Raw genomic sequence first — 20,219 nt, 5'->3', positions numbered from 1 at the left:
TCCGGTAACTGTAGCTCATTCCTGTTGCCTGCTACTTAGTATTTCATTATATGAATAGACTCCAGTTTATCCTTTTGTTAGTGGACATTTCGACTGTCGCCAGTTTTTTTGACATTACCAACAGAAATGCCAGGAACATTCTCGCTCGTGGCTCCCGGTGCACATGTGCAGATTTTCTCTAAGGTGTCTATGTATGTCCAGGGGTGAAACTGCTGGGCTAGGGCATACAGATGTTCACTCCAGTAAGTGATGGCAAACTGTTGCCCAGAGTGTTTATACCAATTTAGAATCCCACTAGCAGTGGGTAAAAGCTACCCATTGATCCGAATTCTTGCTAATGCTTGGTATTGCCAGATTTTGCCGATTGGTGGGATCAAATTCTCTATTAATAATAGATGTGTAGGAGGTCCCATCGTGGCACAGCGGAAACGAATCCGACTAGGAACCACGAGGTTGTGTGTTAGATCCCTGGCCTTGCTCGGGTTAAGGATCCAGTGTTGCTGTGAGCTGTGGTGTGGGCTGGGGACTACAGCTCCAATTAAACCCCTAGCCTGAGATCCTCCATATGTCGCAGGTGGGGCCCTAAAAAGACCAAAAAATAATAATAATAATAGATGTGTAAAACTATATAATTGATATTTCAAATGAATTCACAGGAATCCTATTCAAATATTCCTTCTGCTTGTCCCTTATGTTCGTGAAAACATAATACTCTGTATTTCCACGTTAAGGCATTTGGCCTATCGGTTCACATTGAAAATACGTGACAATTTCTGAAGGAGGAGAGAGAGAGATTTGTGTGATTTCAGGGCTGGAAAAATGTTCCTGAGATGAAGGACCTCTTACTCATACTTTTGCAGCAGCTAAGCCCAACTGGTAGTAAGACTTGATACAAATGTAGCCTTTGTATGGCAAGACCCCCCCCCCCCCACCATTCAACCCAGAACAAATGTACTCTTCTTTCTTCTGCTTCTCCTTTCACCTCATTCCTCCTGACTGCTTCTTGCCATGAGCTCTGGAACCAATCTTTTATAGGAGGGTGTGCATAGACCAGCTGTGCAATCTAGGGCTCCAGATAATGTAGGGCTACTTCCCTCAGAGAGCAGGAAAATGAATTAAGTATCACATCAGATAGGAGGGGTGGCACGCTTCCAGGAATTACAGGCATAACCTGACCATTTAAATGTTAGCCTACACTGCATATTCCCAAAGAGGTCAGTCTATACAATTTACTATCTCTAGAATTATTTTCTCCACCAATTACCAGGGAGAGTCAAGGGTACATAGAAGCCATTCGTATTTCTCCCCTCTTCCCACCTCTTCTCACAGAACTTTCTGCCTTGTGTCTAAGATTCTTTGAAAAAGCATCATCTTCTTGATTTTCTGTCCTTGAATAGTCTTCCACCCAAGCTGATATGGTGCAAATTGTGATCATCAGTTTCCTTTAAAGCTGTCATCAAGCTGTGAATAAAAGGTAATGCCTTGGATCTTGGCCACTGCAAGGCTTGCTAGCCCATTTTTCTTCCCATCACCAGCCTGCTCCTTGCTTTTATTTGTTCAGGTTTCACCTAATGGCTTTCTAGTTGACCTAAGTTAGATGCTTAAATTTTTTTTTACCTTTTAATTGTGGTAAAATTCACATAACATAAAATTGACCATCTTAACCATTTTTAAATGCACAGTCGTATTAAATGCATGCACATGCTTGTGCATCCCATCTCCAGAACTCTCTCCATCTGGCAAAACTGAAACTCTGGACCCACCAAACAACTCTCCATTCCCCTCTCGCCAGTGCCCCATCCCAAACCAACCATCCTACTTTCTGTCTCTGAATTTGCCTGCTCCAGGTAACTCATACAAGTACATCCCATCGTCCGTGTTTTTTGTGACGGGCGTATTGCACTTAACGCGTCCTCAAGGTTCATCCATGTCGTGGCGTGTGTCAGAATTTCCTTCCTTTTCAAGGCGGAATAATAGCTCAGTTGTATGTTCGCACCACATTTGTTTAGCCACTCGCCTGATTGTTTATCCACTCATTTGTGGATGGACACTCGGGCTGCTTCCGCCTCTTGGTCATTGCGAAAAATGTTCTTATGAACATATATGTACAGACATCTTTGCACCACCTTGCTTTCAATTCCTTTGGGTATGTTCCAGAAGTGGATAGGCTGGATCATATGATATTCCTATTCCTAATTTTCGAAGAAACTGCCGCACTGTTTTCCACCGTGGCTGCGCCCCTGGAAGACACTTCCACAGTTTCTATGATGCCCTGGGGAGAAAATTATCCTCCTATAGACGACAGCTGAGGGAACGGATTGCAGGGCCAAGACTGCACATTGTCAATTATCATGCTTGTTTAGAACATGATTAAAATAATTAAAAGCATGGAATTCCTACAACCTGGAGACACATTATCAACCTTTTTAGTTCACTCTGCTCACTTACAGGTGAGTAAACTGAAAAGACAAGTGGCTTGGGAAGGTCAAGGGCTGGCGGAGGGAAGCATCAGAGTTGGCATCCAGGGCTTTCCAATCTTCAACTTACTGCAAAGAAAACAACTTCGACTTGAAATATTATGCTACGAAGAACAAGAATTAAGGTGTGGATAATTCAAATATCGCCTGGGCTGCACTGTGTGTATTGCTTTTGTTTCTACGGCTGAGTTTCCCTATGGCTGATGTTTCACCTCCCAGATTGCCTTGGTTGACATTGAAACGGAGCCCGTTTTGCGTGCTGTCGCTGTGGACCAGGTCCCGGGCATCCTAGGAGATGGAGGGGGAGACAAAGAAAACCAGTCTGCAGTTGGGATCCGCCGAGCCTGGAACGCTCCCCTCTGCTCCCCTGCGCGCCGGCCAGAGGCGCCCGTTTGGGGCCCGGACGTAGCCCCCATCCTGCGGCCTCAAAGCCCCCAGCGCGCGAGGAGGACGGCGGCTGGCTCCTTGCTGTCCCCACGCTGCGGGAACCCAAGGAGAGGGTTCCGGGACTCCCGGGGGCCAGGCGGCTCCTGCCTTGCCTCCTCCCCAGCCGGAGCCGCGGAGCCCCTGCGTCTTCCCCGGCGGGACCGCGCCCAGTCTCCCCCGCCACAGTCGGGGAGCCCCGGGCGCCGCGGAGCGCGGGCTGCGGACCACGGCGGGCACGTGGGCTCGGCCGCAGCGCTGCGCCAGGCACCGGCGCCCGGCACAGCCCCTGACGGTGGGGAGAGGGATCCTCCCCCCCTTCTACTTTGCACCAGTCCGAGGGAATTTGCGGTCGGTGACGCGCATCCTTAAGCGAGCCACCTGCAGCGCGGGGCGCGCCGCGGAGGGCGGCATCGCAGGGCTGGGCCGGCGCGGCCTGGGGACCCCGGGCTCAGGAGGCCATGCCGGCGTTGGCGCGCCTCGGCGGCCGGCTGCCGCTGCTCGGTAAGGCCCCGCGCGAGCCCCCGCAGCCCCCGGCGCGGCCCCCGGCCCCCACCCCGCGCGGGGACCGGGCGCGCGCCTCCTCCGTCCCCGCCGCCGCGCGCCTCCCGGCCCGGCTCCTTCCCTCGCGCCCGCGCCCCTCCCCTCTTTCGCGCCCTCCCGCCTCGCCCGGAACTCGCCCGCCGCCCGGGCCGGGCCCACCCGCGTCCTGCTCCCCCTCCTCTCCCGTGGCCGCTCCCGCTGGGGCCGCGGTGCCCACCTGCCGCCCCGACTCCGCCGGCGGCCTCGCCGAAGCGCCGCCCGGGGCCGGGGCCGGGGCCGCCCCGCCCGCTCGGGCCGCGCGCCCGTGTCGCCGGCAGGCCGCCCGGGTCTGCGGCCCCGAGCCGGGCGCCCGGTGGCAGGGACCGCTCCTGAACCGACCCCGGCTCGCGTAGACGCCTGGGTGGCGTCTTTAACTCTTCTTTTGAGGTTTGGATTTAGGGGGCGAACTCTGATGGGAAAATGCGCCCGCCCTCTTCCCCAAAGCGAGTCATCTCGGGTAACGACCCCCACCCCGCCGAATTTCGGTTGATTCAGTGAATAGTTACTTTGGAAATAATATGCAGTCGCGATGTACGTCTTCAAAAAATACTAGCTGTCCTCTCCTCTTGTACTCGATTTTTATCCTGGCGTTAAACCCCAAGGGGGTTCTCAAGGACTCAGCTGACTGTTCCCGAATAATCTGGGTAGCATAGTTGCTGGGGGAAAAAAAAAAAAATCATCCCCAGTACATCTAATTTATCCATTTGGAAAGATGAGAGGGTTGATTTGTGTTTAGGGTGAAGGAGACAGTGTTTGGGGAGCCAGGAAGCCTCGGGTCCCTGTCCTAGTTCTGCAACCTTTTGGGACCATCACTCGCTCACTGCCCCCCACCCCCACCCCGGCGTCCTCCTCTGTCCGGTGAGCGAGTCCGGGCTGTGTCCCCTCCAGCTCCAAAATTCTAGCTTCTAACTTGAAGCCTCTGTGGTACATAGAGAAAATATTTGCAGTATTGACGGGCAGGAACTATTTTGTTTCAGAGAATTCAGGATTATGGATTAAAAAAAGGTAACATAAGGAGGGAGAGGAGTGGTATAACATCTTGCATTTCCTGAACATCTTTGTTAATTGGTAAATGTGTACATTTCAAATGTATAGGACAATATGTTTTTCAGTCTATTACGAAAAGTAAGCTTCCTGCTATGTCTGACATCAAGTAGTAAGTGAATTTTTCAGTAGCATACAAAGGATTTCTAAAAGTATAAGCATGGGTACATGTAACTATATTTAAGCTGCTTTGAATTATTTTCTATATAGGGATAATCCTAGAAATTCCTACATCTCTCTCCAGATCTTTCTAAATGAGGCATAATTTGCATACAGCAAACACACACACATCTTAATAATCCCACTCCATTAGTTTTTGTATATGTAGGTACCTACCTCACCACTATGGAGTCAAGATATAGAGCAATTCTAACTCTGCCCTCTCTCAGCTTATACCCCCCAGAGGCAGCCACTATTCTGACTTCCAATTCCCCAGTTTTGCCTATTGTTCGAACTTCATGTCAACCAAACCATCATTATGTACTTTCTCCATCTCCTTTCACTCAATAGTGTGATGATGGTACAACCTTGTTCTTCATAACAGTGTTTTGTTTTGTTTTGTTGTCTGCTTGGTGCTATTCCTTAGTGTGAATAGACTGTACAATTCACTTCTCCACATTCCGTTGTTGAAGAACGCTTTGGTTGTCTCCAATTTTGTGTAATGAGGAATCACATGGCTGTGTCTATTCTTTTCCCTGTTTCGGAGGGACTGAAACACCCATTTCGCTTTGGATGACACCCTGGAGTCGAATTCCTGGAGTATAAGTCAGTTGGGTAGATACTGTCACACAGTTTTCCAAAGTGGTGCTACCAGTTTATTCCCACTAGCAGCGTATGGGATCCAAAGGTCCCCACATCTTTGCCAAGACTTGGTATTACAGAGTTTCTTGGATAGAGAAGCATAAAGCGAGAGGTTTAAAGATGAGGACTTTAAATGTTTAAAAGCTTTAAATTCGTCCAACTCTAAGATGCTATCCCCATTTCCTTTATAGCATAAGCGCTACCTTTCATGACTAATGAGGAGGCTTTCGAAGTGGTATTTAAAGAATGGAGGCATACACTGCATGGCCTTAACAGTATTATGTGCTGATAGCGGCTGGGGAGGGGGGGGGGGAGTTCAATATTTCAGTAACTGTGCTACTACCTTTTACCTTAGTGCCAGAAAATTCATACTCAGAGCCGTGACCTGCACGTTTTAGTTACTGTCTTTTGCCCTTGTTGCTTATCTTACTTTGTCTTCTTGTGAACTGCTGGCCTAAGGGACAGGGGGAGTGGGGATGATTCAGAAGGAGGTGGAGTGTAAGGATGCTCGGCAAAGATTGATTTGGATGGGACAGGACACCAGACCTGGTGACCTGCTGTTAAGGTCCCTTTGATCCTCCAAGTCTCCTTCTAATTGTTGCCTTTAGATTGGCTGTTCGTTTCTTCTTGGGTGCTTCACGTGGATCTATAGTAAGTTATCTTCCTGAGTTTCATGTGAACTACTTGGCTCATTTTTTTTTTTTTAATAACCAAAAACGCACTCTCATTAACTCTTAATCATCACTAAAGATTTTGTGGGTGTTGTTGAAGTCTCGTGTTGTTTCACTGAAAAACAGTCAGGCAATGAGATAACAAAAGTGAAGGAGGAAGACCTATTTATATTCCAGGGAAGATTTCAGGTAAGAAAGAGGGAGTTCCCTGGTGGCTCAGCAGGTTGCAGATCCGATGGATTTGATCCTTGGTCCAAGAACTTCTGCCCTCCACAGGTGTCGCCCCCCCAACAAAATATTTTTACAAACTTTTTTATTCCATACCTATTTCAGTGCTAGACACGTAGGGTACAAAGATGAAAAAGATGGGGATGGGGGAACTTACGTGTAAATAGTTAATTCCATTCTCTTTTTAAAATGCATGGTCATCGCCTTTCTCCAAGAAAACATTTCAGCACAGAGCTTGCTTTCAGGTAGTTAGAGCTTCCAGCACAGCTACCATGATCACTAAATATCTGCAGATGGAAAATAGCATGTTTCTGTAAAGGAAGCTTCCACCAGGTCAGAATAGGAATCTTAGGCTTTTTGTCCCCTAAAACAACTTAAACATGGATATACTGTATTTAATGGTTATGAGAATGGAACTGCTCTTTCATTTAAAATAAATGGACTGTTCCGGAGTGAAATATGGCTGGATTTTTTTGTTTGTTTGTTTGTTTGGTTTTTTTTTGGGGGGGGGGTTAGGTCCTAGGAAGAAGTAATTTTCCAAATGGTTCTTTGAACAAATTTATTGACTGCATTTTACTCCCCAGAGAATATTCGTGCTTAGTGGCGAAGCCCACGGGATGGCTCAGCTTCATGGCTTTCTCCGCAATTCTTCTTATTCCTCTCCTCCTGTCATTCTCTACGGAAACTCAAAAGCAATGTGACAAGGAGCCCTATCATTCACTCTTCGAGATTGCAATCTTGCCGAGTCCCCAAAGAGCCACCAGATGTTGCCTTCATGTTGGGGTCAAGATTCTGATTTGGCAAAAAGCAAATCATGTCAAAACTATTGTGTTTGATCTTTTTTCTCGATTTTGAAAGGGACCTGGCAGAGAACAGGAGTAAGAATCTGGAGAGGGGAAAGTGACAGGCTGAAGATGAGCTCGGCCCCCTTTGTAACTTGCCTAGCTTGGTCTTGCCACAGTGCTCGCTCCCGTATTCCCTCCGAAATGGCAAAGTCTTGTGAGTCTCACAGTAGGTGGTTTGTCTGCATAGAGCTTTTGGGTTTCATCAGATGACTCTGTGATCTGAATGTTTTTCCGTCGTGATTTCCAAAACAGCCTTAGCCACTTCTCAGGGAGCCACAGTAATGCGGCCGATGGCTTTTATGTCTTTTGGGGGGTCTGTGAGCTTTACGCCTCTGCCTTTTAATTCCCCTCAGTTGATGCCTTCTATGGCTGGATCATCCTTGTGATAATGAAAGCTTTTGTGGAACTCACTGAGGATCGTTAATTTGAATCACGCAATTCTGTTCCATGGATACCAACACATGTAGAGGAAATTTAAAAATAATATAAAGTACACACACAGTGTTCTCTTGTGGCTAGAGGAATTGCATAAGATCCTAAAAGAGGAACTATTGTTATTTTTTAGGTTAAACAGTAAAAGTATTTTTTCCCTGCAGTCATTGTAAGTCAATCAGTAGCCAAGAATCCTCCATAAAATTGTGTACAGACTAGTCTAAAACAGGATGTTGTCATCCTTTCTTTAAACCATTGTGTGTTGGTGATAAACGGTCCACTGAATTCCGTCTTCAACTGCTTTGCCCTTTGAGTTGTGATTTTCTGAATCTTAGGGATGGCGTCCTTGGAGGCCGTGCAGGTGGATGTGTTGAGACGAGCAACACAGGAAACGTGAGTTCTTTCTTCTGTCAGGGACTGTCTCTGCATTTAAGTTCCTCCTTTGTGAAGAGGAATTAAGCAGTATCTCATTCCTTCATCAGGGAATTAATACCTGTCACGCACAGCGGGCATTCCTCGCGAGGCAGGTGCTTTGCGAAAAGAGGGACACATCAGGTCCGAAGAAATCCTCAAGGTTTAGAGTCCCAGGATTTTCCTCCTTCCTGTCTTAGACACTGTGGCGCCCCATCTAGCCCAGGGGCTGTGTTAGGTGTCACATCGTCCCAAGGTCCTGCTCGGTCTTTGGTTGGGGGTGTCGGTGGGAAAGGGTGGGCCGTGTGATTTGAGGGCACTGAGGTGGAGCCTTGAATGCAGACTGAGAAAAGAAGGCACAGCCTCCAAGCGGAGGTGATGCCAAAGCCATGAACAGAAAGATGAGTAAGAGTCGATGGGGAAGGGGAAGGATAAGGGCATTCCAGGCAAACAGGACAGTGGAGAAAAAGGTCCCGAGGTCAGAAACACGGAGTAGACAGAAATGATAATTCCATCTTGGGCTTTGGAGGCCCAGGGAATAAGGTCTGTAGGAAGGGGAACCCTCACTGAAAAGGTTCCAACTCAAGAGTTCCCCTGTGGCTCATCAACCCCACATGGTGTCCATGAGGATGTGGGTTTGATCCCTGGCCTCACTCAGTGGGGTAAGGATCTTGCACTGCTGTGAGCTGTGGTGTCTGGCGCAGATGTGGCTCAGATCCCCTGTTGCTGTGGCCACGGTGTAGGCCTCAGCTGCAGCTCCAATTCAACCCCTGGTCCAGGAACGTTCATGTGTCTCGAGTCTCCATTAAAAAAAAAAAAAAAAAGTTCTAACTTAGAAAATTGAAGCCTGTTAATGGATATCTTAAAAAAAAAAAAATTCAGGGTTGCCAGAGGTGCCGTGATGTGTAAGGAGTGTTTTAATGCTGTAATAAAGGACTTGGACTTCATGGTATGGACTAGGAGACCTGGGATCCACTTCAGGGAATCCCTTGCATCTTTCAGCGTGTGTGTGTCTGTGTGTGGTGTGTGTAGGTAGGTAGGCTAATGGCTTTCGTCAGATTTTCAGCGGGGTCCGAGGCTCAGGAAGGGTAAGGACCCTTGCTGGAGATTGTTGAGGGCCTCGGGGGAGGAGAGTGACTTATGCTCTGATGTGTATTTGAGAAAGAGAGTTTGGGATCTGCATAGAGAATGAGTGTCCGATAGAACCACTGCAGGGAGGCCTGCCAGGCAGCGGTTGGCAGTCGTCCAGGCCCGAGGGGATGAGGACTGGAATTGGGGCAGTGGTTACAGAGCTGCAGAGCCGCGGAGAGATATGGGGATTATCGGGAAGTTAAAATGCCTGCATGATGGAAAGTGGCGGGGGGGGGGGAGTTGAAAATGACCTCTGCGTTTCTGGCTTTGGTGACAGTGGTTGCATCGGCCCTGAGTAGGGGGAGGGGGAGATTTAGGAGGAAAAAGGGGGAGTTCGGTCTGAGTTTGAGGTTCCTGGGGGCCTCCCAGATATAGGGAGATATATACATGCAGGAGCAAATAGACCGTGGTTAAAATCATGCGAATTTACGGAGAAAGAGCATAGAATTGAGGAAGGAGGATGAGAGCTCCCGGTTTTATGGAAAAACACCCCCCTGCGTGTCTGCTTCCTACTCACAGCGCCACCCTCACTGGCCACTCGCAGGACTTCCGGCCACCACGTGGGGTAGGAGGAACCCCACACGGAGCGATTCTTGGATGTCCTACGATTTAACTCAGTTCTTACCCTCTCTACCCAGAGATAGTGGCAGATCCCACAGGTTCAGAGTTCAGACCCAGCCTGACTCCCTGCAGATGTCCGTCTCTGGTTCAAGTTGCGACCTGGACAGGCTGTAAAGCAGAGGTCTCCAAGATGCCTTCCTCGAGTCTGATTACTTCACTAGAGTAGCTCCCAAAACCCAGGGAAACATTTTACCTTCTAGATTACCTGTTTATGACGAAAGGATCTCCCTCAGCGACAGGCAGCTGGAAGAGGTGCGGAGGGCAAGGGGTGTGGAAGGGCCCGGAACTTCCAATCCCTGTCTAGACACCTCCTGTTCACCCCCCAGAAGCTCACCAGATCTCCCAGTTCAAGAATGTTTATAGGGGTTCCCGTCATGGCTCAGCAGTAACAAACCGGACTAGTATCCATGAGGGTTCAGGTTCGATCCCTGGCCTTAGTGGCTTAAGGATCTGGCGTTGCCATGAGCTGTGTAGTTTAGACACGGCGGCTCGGATCTGGTATGGCTGTGGCTGTGGCTGTTGCTGTGGCTGGCAGCTACAGTTCTGATTCTACCCCTAGGCTGGGAACTTCCATGTGCTGTGGGTGCAGACCTAAAAAGCAAAAAAAAAAAAAAAAAATTTCAGAGTTTAATTGGCACACACACACACACCCCGTTTGCCGGAGATTCAGCCCCACCCTCCAATCTCGTGATCTTCCCTGAGGCTGCGGAGGGGCCCCACCCTAAGCCACCTTGTTGGCAGAAACTCCGGGGTGCCCAGAACCTCCTGTTATGAAGAACAACAGATACTCCCATCCCTCAGGAAGTTCCAAGGATTTTAGGAGCTTCATGCCAGGAATCCCAACCAAGACCAAATATACTTATCATACCACACCAGTCTACTGCCCTCTTTTAGCAGATGAGGAAATTTGGGCCCAAATTCAGGGTTATCCCAGCAGGTGACTCTCCAAGCAGGACTTGGCGCTCTGGTCTCCATGTCTTACCCAGTTCTCTGCGGCACAGGGGACTTGACTTGGAGGATTTGACAGTGACATGGCCTGCCATTCCCTGGGTTGGTTTTATAATGTCTGAATCCATCACTCTTTCCGTGGAGTATATTTTCCTTTTACCTAAAATTTTATTTTAGATCAATGCCAAATTATTTTTTCCTCCACCTAATGCCCCCCCCCCCTTAAGAAACTCTTCCAATTCTAAAGCTGCTCAGAATGTGTTTGGAACTGGACTCTTGGAAGTGCCACCAGGGTTTGGTAATGGATTCTCAGAAAGAACCTCAATATCAGTGGTGACAAATTTTTCCTTGGATTTTTTTAAAAGTTGACTTTATTGAAGTACAATTTTCATATAGCAAATTTTACGCTATTAAGTGTGTGGTTTCCTGAGATTAACCAACACATACAGTCACACAACTACCACCACTATCAAGCCATAGAACATTGGTGCTCCTGTCGTGGCTCAGCAGAAACGAATCTGACGAGCATCCCTGAGGATCTTTAACCCCCTGAGCAAGGCCAGGGATCGAATCTTCTAGTTTCTGGCAGTTATGAATAAAGCCACTATAAATATTTGAATGGAAGTTCTGGTGTGAGCTTCGGTGTCCATTTCTCTTGAGTAAATATCTTAGGAGTGGTGTCGTATCGCTGGACTGTATGCTAAGTGAATAGGCAGCTTTATGAGAAACTGCCAGTTTTTTCAAAGCACTTGCACAGTTGCTCAACATCATCATCATCTTTTGGTATGGTCAGTTTTTTGATTTTTTTAACCTTTCTAACTGGTGTAGTAATATGTCCTTTTGTTCTTAATTTGCAGTCCCCTAATGACTAATGATGTTGATCACCTTTTTGTGTACTTAATTGCTGTGCTGCATTTTGTTTGGTGAAGTGTCTCCAAAATCTTTTGCCCATGTTTTGGAAATATTTTCTCCCATTCTGTGGCTTTTCTTTTCTCTTTCTTTCTTTTTTTTTCTTTTTCTTTTTTTTTCCACACTCGTGGCATGCAAAAGTTTCCAGGCCAGGGACTGAATTCAAGCCACAACACTGGTAACAACAAATCCTTAACTGCTAGACCACTAGGGAACTCCTGTCTTTTTTAAATGTCTTTTGAAGAACAGAAGTTATATTAATTTTGATGAAGTCTGCTAGTGGAAAAAAATTGGCCTTATGCTAAACACTACTCTGGTCCCACCTAACCAAGCTTTTTAAGCAAAACTTAATGGGAACAAGTGTATACACTGAACTTGACTACATCCCAGAAAAAAGTTCAAGGATATTAAACAGAATACAAAAACATCTGATGCCAGGTAAAACTCACAAAGTCTTGCATCTCATTTCAAATTAACAGACAAATGGTAAAAATCTAACCTTTAATAAGGGGAAAACTCAAACATCAAAAACGGACCTCAAAATGGCACAGAATATAGAATTAGTAGACAAGAACATTAAAATAGTTGTTATGCTTATATTCCGTATGTTCCTGAACCTAGAGGAAAGCTTTTACATGTTAAATGGGGAAATAATAAGTATGAAAAAATCGTATATATTAAATTTCTAGAGGTAAAAACTACAATTACACTGGATGGGATTAATAGCAGATTAGATACTGTAGAAGAAAATATTAGTGAACTTGAAGACACAGTGATAGAAATTATCCAAAATGAACAGAGAAAAAAGACTAATGTGAAATGAACTGGGAGTTCCTGTTGTGCCTCAGTAATGAACCCGATTAGTATCCATGAGGACATGAGTTCAATTTCTGGCCTTGCTCAGTGGGTTAAAGATCTGGCGTTGCCATGAGGTGTGAGGTAGGTTCCAGACTCGACTTGGATCTGGCATTGCTGTGACTGTGGCATAGACAGGCAGCTACAGCTCTAATTTGACTCCTAGCCTGGGAACTTCCATTTGCTGTGGGTGTGATGCTAAAAAAAAATTAAAATGAACAGAATCAGTGAGCTACAATGAGGACTTCAGTTGGCAAATATACATCTAAGTCTGCTGTGTGAATGTGTCTGTTTTCTCTGGGTGCATTTAAGATTTTCTCTATCATTGTTTTTAAACAATTTGATTATAGTGTACCTTTCATAGTTTTCTTCCTGAGTCATGTGTTTGGGTTTCATTGGGCTTCTAGGATCTGTGGATTTATCATTAGCATCAGATTTGGAAAAATTTTCTCCATTATTTCATCAAATTTTTTTCATCAAATACTTTAGATTATGGTCTAAAAAAAAGCTCCAATAAAGTTGAAAAGATTCAAGACATACAAAGTATATCCTATGAGCACAGTGGTATTAAATTAGAAAGTAATAACAGGAAGATAACTGTAAAATCCTCAAATATTTGGAAATCAAATAACACATCTCTAATCTATGAGTTAAAGAAGAAAACAAAAGATAAATGAAAATGTGATTGAACCAAGTGAAAAAGTAAATACAATATATAAGAGTTTCTGGGGAGTTCCAGTTCTGGTGCAGCAGAAACAAGTCATCTGACTAGTATCCATGAAGATGTGGGTTTGATCCCTGGCCTTGCTCAATGGGTCGGGGATCCACCATTGCCTTGAGGTGTGGTATAGGTGCAGCTTGGATCCCACGTTGCTATGACTGTGGTGTAGGCTGGCAGCTACAGTTCTGATTCTATCCCTAGTCTGGGAATTTCCATATGCCCTGAGTGTGGCACTAAAAAAAAAAAGAATTTCTGGGATGTCCCTCAAATAGTACTTAAGAAATTTATAGCATTAAATTATTGATTTATTTTATTTTTATTTTATTTTTTTGTCCTTTTAGGGCTGCACCCATGGCACATGGAGGTTCCCAGGCTAGGGGGTGAATTAGAGTTGCAGCTGCCAGCCTATACCACAGCCACAGCCACGCCAGATCCGAGCCACATCTGCAACCTATGCCACAGCTCACAGCAACGTCAGATCCTTAACCCACTGAGCGAGGCCAGGGATCGAACCCAAGTCCTCGTGGATGCTAGTCAGGTTTGTTAACCACTGAGCAACGACAGGAACTCCCTAAATTATTACTTTTAAATGATTATTAGCATTAAATTGTAGTGCTACAAATTACTAGAAAAGAAAAAAGATCTCAAATCAATTGTCTCAAATTTAAGCATACACAAGAGGGTAAAAATAACAATTTAAACCCCATGTAAACAAAAGAAAGGAAGCAAACATCGGAGTTCAAATCAATGAAATAGAAAAAAAATGGAGAAAAATCACTGTAACCAAGAGCAATGAAGATAAATAAAACTGCTAAACCTCTAGCAAAACTGATCAGGAAAAAAAAAAGAGAAGACACAAATTTCTAATATTCGGAATAAGAGAGGTAACATCACTATAGGATCTATAGATATTAAAGAGATAATATGGAAATATCATTAACAACTTTATGTCTATATTTTGATAACTTAAATTTAATGGGAAAAATTCCTTACAAGATACATTCTGTAAAGGTTATCCAGGAGTTCCGATCATGGCTCAGTGGTTAGCAAACCCAACTAGGATCCATGAGGACGCAGGCCCAATCCCTGGCCTTGCTCAGTTGGTTAAGGATCTGGCATTGCCATGAGCTGTGATGTAGGTTGCAGACGTGGCTCGGATCCCACATTGCTGTGGTTCTGGTGTAGGCCAGTGGCTATAGCTCTGATTGGACCCCTAGCCTGGGAACCTCCATATGCTGTGGGTGTGGCTCCATAAGACAGAGACCAAAAAAAAAAAAAAAAAAAAAAAAACCCAAAACCAAAGCTTATCCAAGAAGAATTGATAACCTAAATAATGTTATATCTGTTAAAGAAATTGAATTTGTGGTTAAAAATATTCCCACAATGAAAACTATTAGAGCAAATGGCTTCACAGATGGATCTACCTAAGTTTATTTTTAAAACTTTTAAAAATTATTTTTAATTGCATTTATTTTTTTATTTATTTTTTCTTTTTTGGCCACCCCACAGTATATGGAGTTCCCCATCCAGGGATCAGATCCCAGCTTCAGTTATAACCTGTGCCCCAGCTGCAGCAATGCCAGATCCTTAACCCACTGTGCCAGGCTGGGGATTCTACCTAATTTTATTTTATTTATTTATTTTTTTTTGTCTTTTTGCTATTTCTTTGGGCCGCTCCCTCGGCATATGGAGGTTCCCAGGCTAGGGGTCGAATTGGAGCTGTAGCCCCTGGCCTACGCCAGAGCCACAGCAACGCAGGATCCAAGCCACGTCTGCAACCTACACCACAGCTCACAGCAACACCGGATCGTTAACCCACTGAGCATGGGCAGGGATCGAACCCGCAACCTCATGGTTCCTAGTTGGATTCGTTAACCACTGCGCCACGACAGGAACTCCTCTACCTAATTTTAAAGGAGAAATAATACCAACTCTGCCCGTATTCTTCCGAACAGTTTAAGAGCAGATGTTACTTCTCAATACATTCTTTAAGGCCAGCTTTACTATGACACCCAAACCAAAGATATTAGAAGTAGAAAACAAAAACAAACCTGTAGCCCAATAATTGCCATGAATATAAATGCAGAAATTCTTAACAACACTTTAACAAATTGAATTCAACTATATTTACAAAAGATAATGTATCATGTCCAAGTGGGGTTTGTTCTAGGAAGGCAAGAATATTTGCAAATGAATCAACATAGTCACAGAATAAAAAAGAAAGGGTGCTACAAAACAAAACCAAAAACCTGTATGATCATCTCAATAGATGCAGAACAAGCATTTGACAAAATTCAACATCCATTCCTGATAAAATTTCCAGCAAACTAGGAATAAAAGTGATTCTCCTCAACCTAGTAAAAGCATCTATGAAAAGATTTAGCTAACATCATACCTAATTTCAAATGACTAAATATTTTCTCCTAAAATCAGAGATAAGAAAGGATGTCCAGGAGTTCCCAGTGCAGCCAGTGGTAACAAACACAGCTAGTATCCATGAGGACATGGGTTCAATCCCTGGCCCCACTCAGTGGGTTAAGGAGCCGGCATTGCTGTGAGCTGTGGCAAAGGCTGGCAGCTGCAGCTCCAATTCATCCCCTAGCCTGGGAACTTCCATATGCTGGGGGTGCAGCCCTAAAATCCAAAAAAAAAGGATATCCATTCTCACTTCTTTTCAACATTGAGCTAGAGATTCTAGCCAGTGTAATAAGGCAAGGAAAAGAAATGAAAGGCATCCACATTGGAAGATAAGAAGTTTATCTATTTACAGATGATTTAATTGCCTATGAGTAAAATTTTATGGAACCTACAAAAAAAGGCAACTATAACTAATAAGTTCTGTAAGTTTGCAGGTTACCAGTTCAGTGTAGAAAAATCAACTGTGATTTTATAACAATCAGAAATTGAAGTAAAAATACAGAACAACATAAAATATGAAATAGGGGGTGTTCCTGTCATGCTTCAGCAGAAATGAATCTGCCTTTATCTATGAGGATGCAGATTCAAAATCTGGCCTCTCTCAGTGGGTTAAGCATCCAGCGTTGCTGTGAGCTGTGGTGTAGGTCACAGAAGCGGCTTGGATCTGCCGTTGCTGTGGCTGTGGTGTAGGCCAGCAACTACAGCTCTGATTTGACTGCTAGCCTGGGAACCTTCATATGCCATGGGTACAACCCTAAAAAGACAAAAAAGAAAGGAAAGAAAAATAAATAGGAATGAAGATGGACAGAATCTATACACTGAGACGTACAAAACATAGCTAAAAGAAATTAAAGAAGCCTTAAATAAAAGGAGATACATAATATTTATGTATGGTAAGACTCAACCATGCTAAAATGTCCATTTTGCCCAAATTGATCTAGTGAGTCAATACAATTTCTATCAAAATGCCTGCAGAACTTTTTTCAGAAATTGATAAGCTTATTCTAAAATTCATATGGATGGGAGTTGTGAGGTGCAGCAGGTTAAGGATCTGGCGTTGTCACTGTAGTGGCTTAGGCTGCTGCTGTGGCATGGATTCGATCCCTGGCCTGGGAACTTCCACATGCTGTGGGTGTGGCCAAACATTTTTTAAAAAGTATAAAATTCTTATGGAAATTAAAGAGACCTAGAATGCCAAAAGCAACTTTGAAAAAAGGAACAAAGTTGGAAGATTTATAACACTTTATTTCAGGGCTTGTTATTGCTTTATTATTGCGCTAAAATAGACAAATAGATCAAAGAAAAATACAAATTCCAGAAGCAAATCAGAAATATGCAGTCAGTTTATTTTTGGAGTTCCTGCTGTGGGACAACAGGATTGGTGGCATCTTGGGAGCACTGGGTCACAGGTTTGATCCCCACCTTGGCACAGTGGGTTAAGGATCTGGCTTTGCTGCAGCTGTGGCTTAGGTCGTGACTTGGCTCCGATCTGATCCCTGGCCTGGGAACTCCATATGCCATAGGGTGGCAAAGAATGAAAAAAAAAAAAGTTTATTTATTTATTTATTGTCTTTTTAGAGCAGTACCTGCAGCATATGGAGGTTCCCAGGCTAGCAGTTGAGTCAGAGCTACAGTGGCCACCTATGCCACAGCCACAGCAATGCCAGATCCCAGCTGCTTCTGCGACCTACACCACAGCTTGTGGCAACACCAGATCCTTAACCCACTGATCGAGGCCAGGGATTGAACCTGCGTCTTCATGGATACTAGTCAGTTTTGTTCCCACTGAGCCACGATGAGAACTCCCAAAATTTATTTTTGATGAAGGTTTAGAAATGATTCAATGGAGAAATCATAATCTCTCAATAATGGTGCTGAAACAATTGGATATTCATTTGCAAATAGAGTCATTTGAAAAACTTTGATTCACATGTCTTCTCATATAGTTTACTCCAAATGGATCATAGACCTTAAATGTAAAACTAAGAAGTAAATATAAAAACCTAAACATAAAACCTCAAACTATAAAACTTTTATGCAAAAGAATCTTTCTAACCTTATATTGCACCAAGATTTTTTTAGATACAGAACCAAAAGCATGATCCATAAAAGAAAAATTGATAAATTGGACATCGTCAAGATTACAAATTTCTGGTCTTCAAAAGACAAGTATTTGTGATTGGCAGAAAATATTTGTCCATTACATGCTGATAAAGGACTTGTATCTGGAATATCTATTTTTTTGTTTTATTTTTATTATAGTTGATTTGCAATGTTCTGTCACTTTCTGCTGTACAGCAGTGACCCAGTTATACAAATACATACATTCTTTTTCTCACATTATCCTCCATCATGTTCCATCACAAGTGATTAGATATAGTTCCCTGAGCTGTACAGCAGGATCTCATTGCTTATCGTTTGCATCTGCTAGTCACAAATTCCCCACCCCCCTCCACCTCCCTCTTGACAACCACACCTCTGTTCTCCATGTCCATGAGTTTGTTTCTTTTCTGTAGATAGGTTCATTTGTGCCATATATTAGATTCCAGATATAAGTGATATCATATGGTATTTGTCTTTCTCTTTCTGGCTTGCCTCACTTAGTGTAAGAGTCCCTAGGTCCATCCATGTTGCTGCAAATGGCATTATTTTTTTTTTTTTTATAACCGAGTAGTATTCCATTGTGTATATGTACCACATCTTCTTCATCCATTCATCTGTTGATGGACATTTAGGTTGTTTCCATGTCTTGGCTGTTGTGAATAGTGCTGCAATGAACATAGAGGTGCATGTGTCTTTTTCAGGGAAAGTTTTATGTGGATATATGCCCAAGAGTGGGATTGCTGGGTCATGTGGTAGTTCTATATTTAATTTTCTAAGGTACCTCCATACTGTTTTTCATAGCGGCTGTACCAATTTACAATCCCACCAAGCGTGCAGGAGGGTTCCCTTTTCTCCTGGAATGTATCTTTTTTAAAAACTCAAAGATAACCCCATGGACACACAAAACCTGCAGTTCCACATGGAACAGTTCCCTCTGAAAGAAATCCACAAACTAGCTGAGCGACCCCTACACATCAGGCAAATGAGACAAAAGCCTGCATTGAAATGGAGAGAAAAGACTGATACAATCCTTGCCACAACTCCAGCCCCAGCACAGCAAGGTACAATTGGTAGGGAACTTACAGCTTTCACCTTCTCCCTGAGGAGGGAAGGGTTCGGAACCAGCCTCTAGTGTTCATAGTATTAAGACTTCCGTCTGAGGGACAGGCCCCCAAACACCCGGCACTGAAAGCTAATGGGGCCTGTGTCCTTGAGACCCGCTGGAACCCAGCAAACAAAGAAACAGTTTGTAAAGGGTTTGCAAAGACTCATTGTGACTATACTGCCCAGGCTCAGTGCTGAGGCAGCAGATAGAAATATCTTTCTCCTAGACTTTCCCTTAAAGAAGTCTATTTTCTTTAAAATTAAAAAAAATGTTTTTCTTTTCTTTTTTTATAAAAGTAGAGTTGATTTGCAGTGTTGTGCCAGTTTCTGCTGTACAGCAAAGTGATGCAGTCATACCGATATACACATTATTTTTCTCGTATCATCCCTTGTCATGTTCTGTCCTGAGAGTCCGGACACAGTTCGCTGTGCTGTACCGCAGGACCCGATCGCCCATCTGTTCTAGATGTAAGAGTTTGCATCTGTTAACGCCAGGCTCACAGTTTATCCTGTTCCCTTCCCCCTCTCCCTTGGTACCCACAAGTCTGTTCTCCATGTCTGTGAGTCTGCTTCTATTCTGCTAGGTAGGTTCATTATTCCATATTTTAGATTCCACATATATGAGATATCACATGGTATTTGTCTTTCTCTTTCTGACTTACTCCACTTAGTATGAGAGTCTCTATTATTTTGTTATTTTGTTCTTTTTTATGGCTGAGTAGTATTCCGTTGTGTATATGTACCACATCTTCTAAATCCATTCATCTGTCGATGGACATTTAGGTGGTTTCCATGTTTGGCTATTGTGAATAGTGCTACAATGGACATAGGGGTGCACCTATCTTTTTGAATTGTAGTTTTGTCTGGCTATATGCCCAGGAGTAGGATGGCTGGGTCATATGGTAGTTCTATATTTAGTTTTCTGAGGTACCGCCATACTGTTTGCCATGGTAATCGTACCTATTTATTTATTTATTTTTGTCTTTTTGTCTTTTCTAGCGCTGCACCCTCAGCATATGGAGGTTCCCAGGCTAGAGATCTAATCAGAGCTGTTGCCGCCGGCCTACACCACAGCCACAGCAACACCAGATCCTTAACCCACTGAGGGATGCCAGGGATCAAACCCGCAACTTCATGGTTCCTAGTCGGGTTCGTTAACCACTCAGCCACGATGGGAACTCCAGTTGTACCAATTTACATTCCCACCAACAGTGCAGGAGGATTTTTTTCCACACCCTTTTCTCTACACACACTATAGCATTTATGGTTTGGGGTTTTTTTTGTTTTTGTATTTTTCCCTTTTTTGGCCGCCCCACAGCATATGGAGTTCCTGGGCCAGGGATCAGATCTGAGCCTTCGTCAAGACCTACCCTGCAAGTGTGGCCATGCCAGATCCTTAACCCACTGTGCCAGGTGGGGGATCAAACCTGCATCCCAGCGCTGCAGAGACACCATTGACCCTGTTGTGCCACAGTGGGAACTCCTAGCATTTATT

The 20,219-nt window shown here is 44.4% G+C and overlaps 1 protein-coding gene across 1 annotated transcript in view; it reads left to right on the top strand.

The window, feature by feature from the left end:
• Nucleotides 1-3,281: 3,281 nt before the first annotated feature.
• The window catches only part of FLT3 (fms related receptor tyrosine kinase 3), an 83,902-nt gene continuing 66,964 nt past the window's right edge, over nucleotides 3,282-20,219 (top strand). The window contains exon 1 of the mRNA XM_047756100.1: nucleotides 3,282-3,404. Coding sequence (XP_047612056.1) covers nucleotides 3,362-3,404 — 43 coding nt within the window. The 5' untranslated portion in view covers nucleotides 3,282-3,361. The remainder of the gene's footprint in view (nucleotides 3,405-20,219) is intronic.

Source organism: Phacochoerus africanus, chromosome 13 (genome assembly GCF_016906955.1).
Source record: "Phacochoerus africanus isolate WHEZ1 chromosome 13, ROS_Pafr_v1, whole genome shotgun sequence".
Lineage (NCBI taxonomy): Eukaryota > Metazoa > Chordata > Mammalia > Artiodactyla > Suidae > Phacochoerus > Phacochoerus africanus.
Note: the sequence above shows the minus strand (reverse complement) of the source record. Positions and strands in the feature narration are given on the sequence as shown.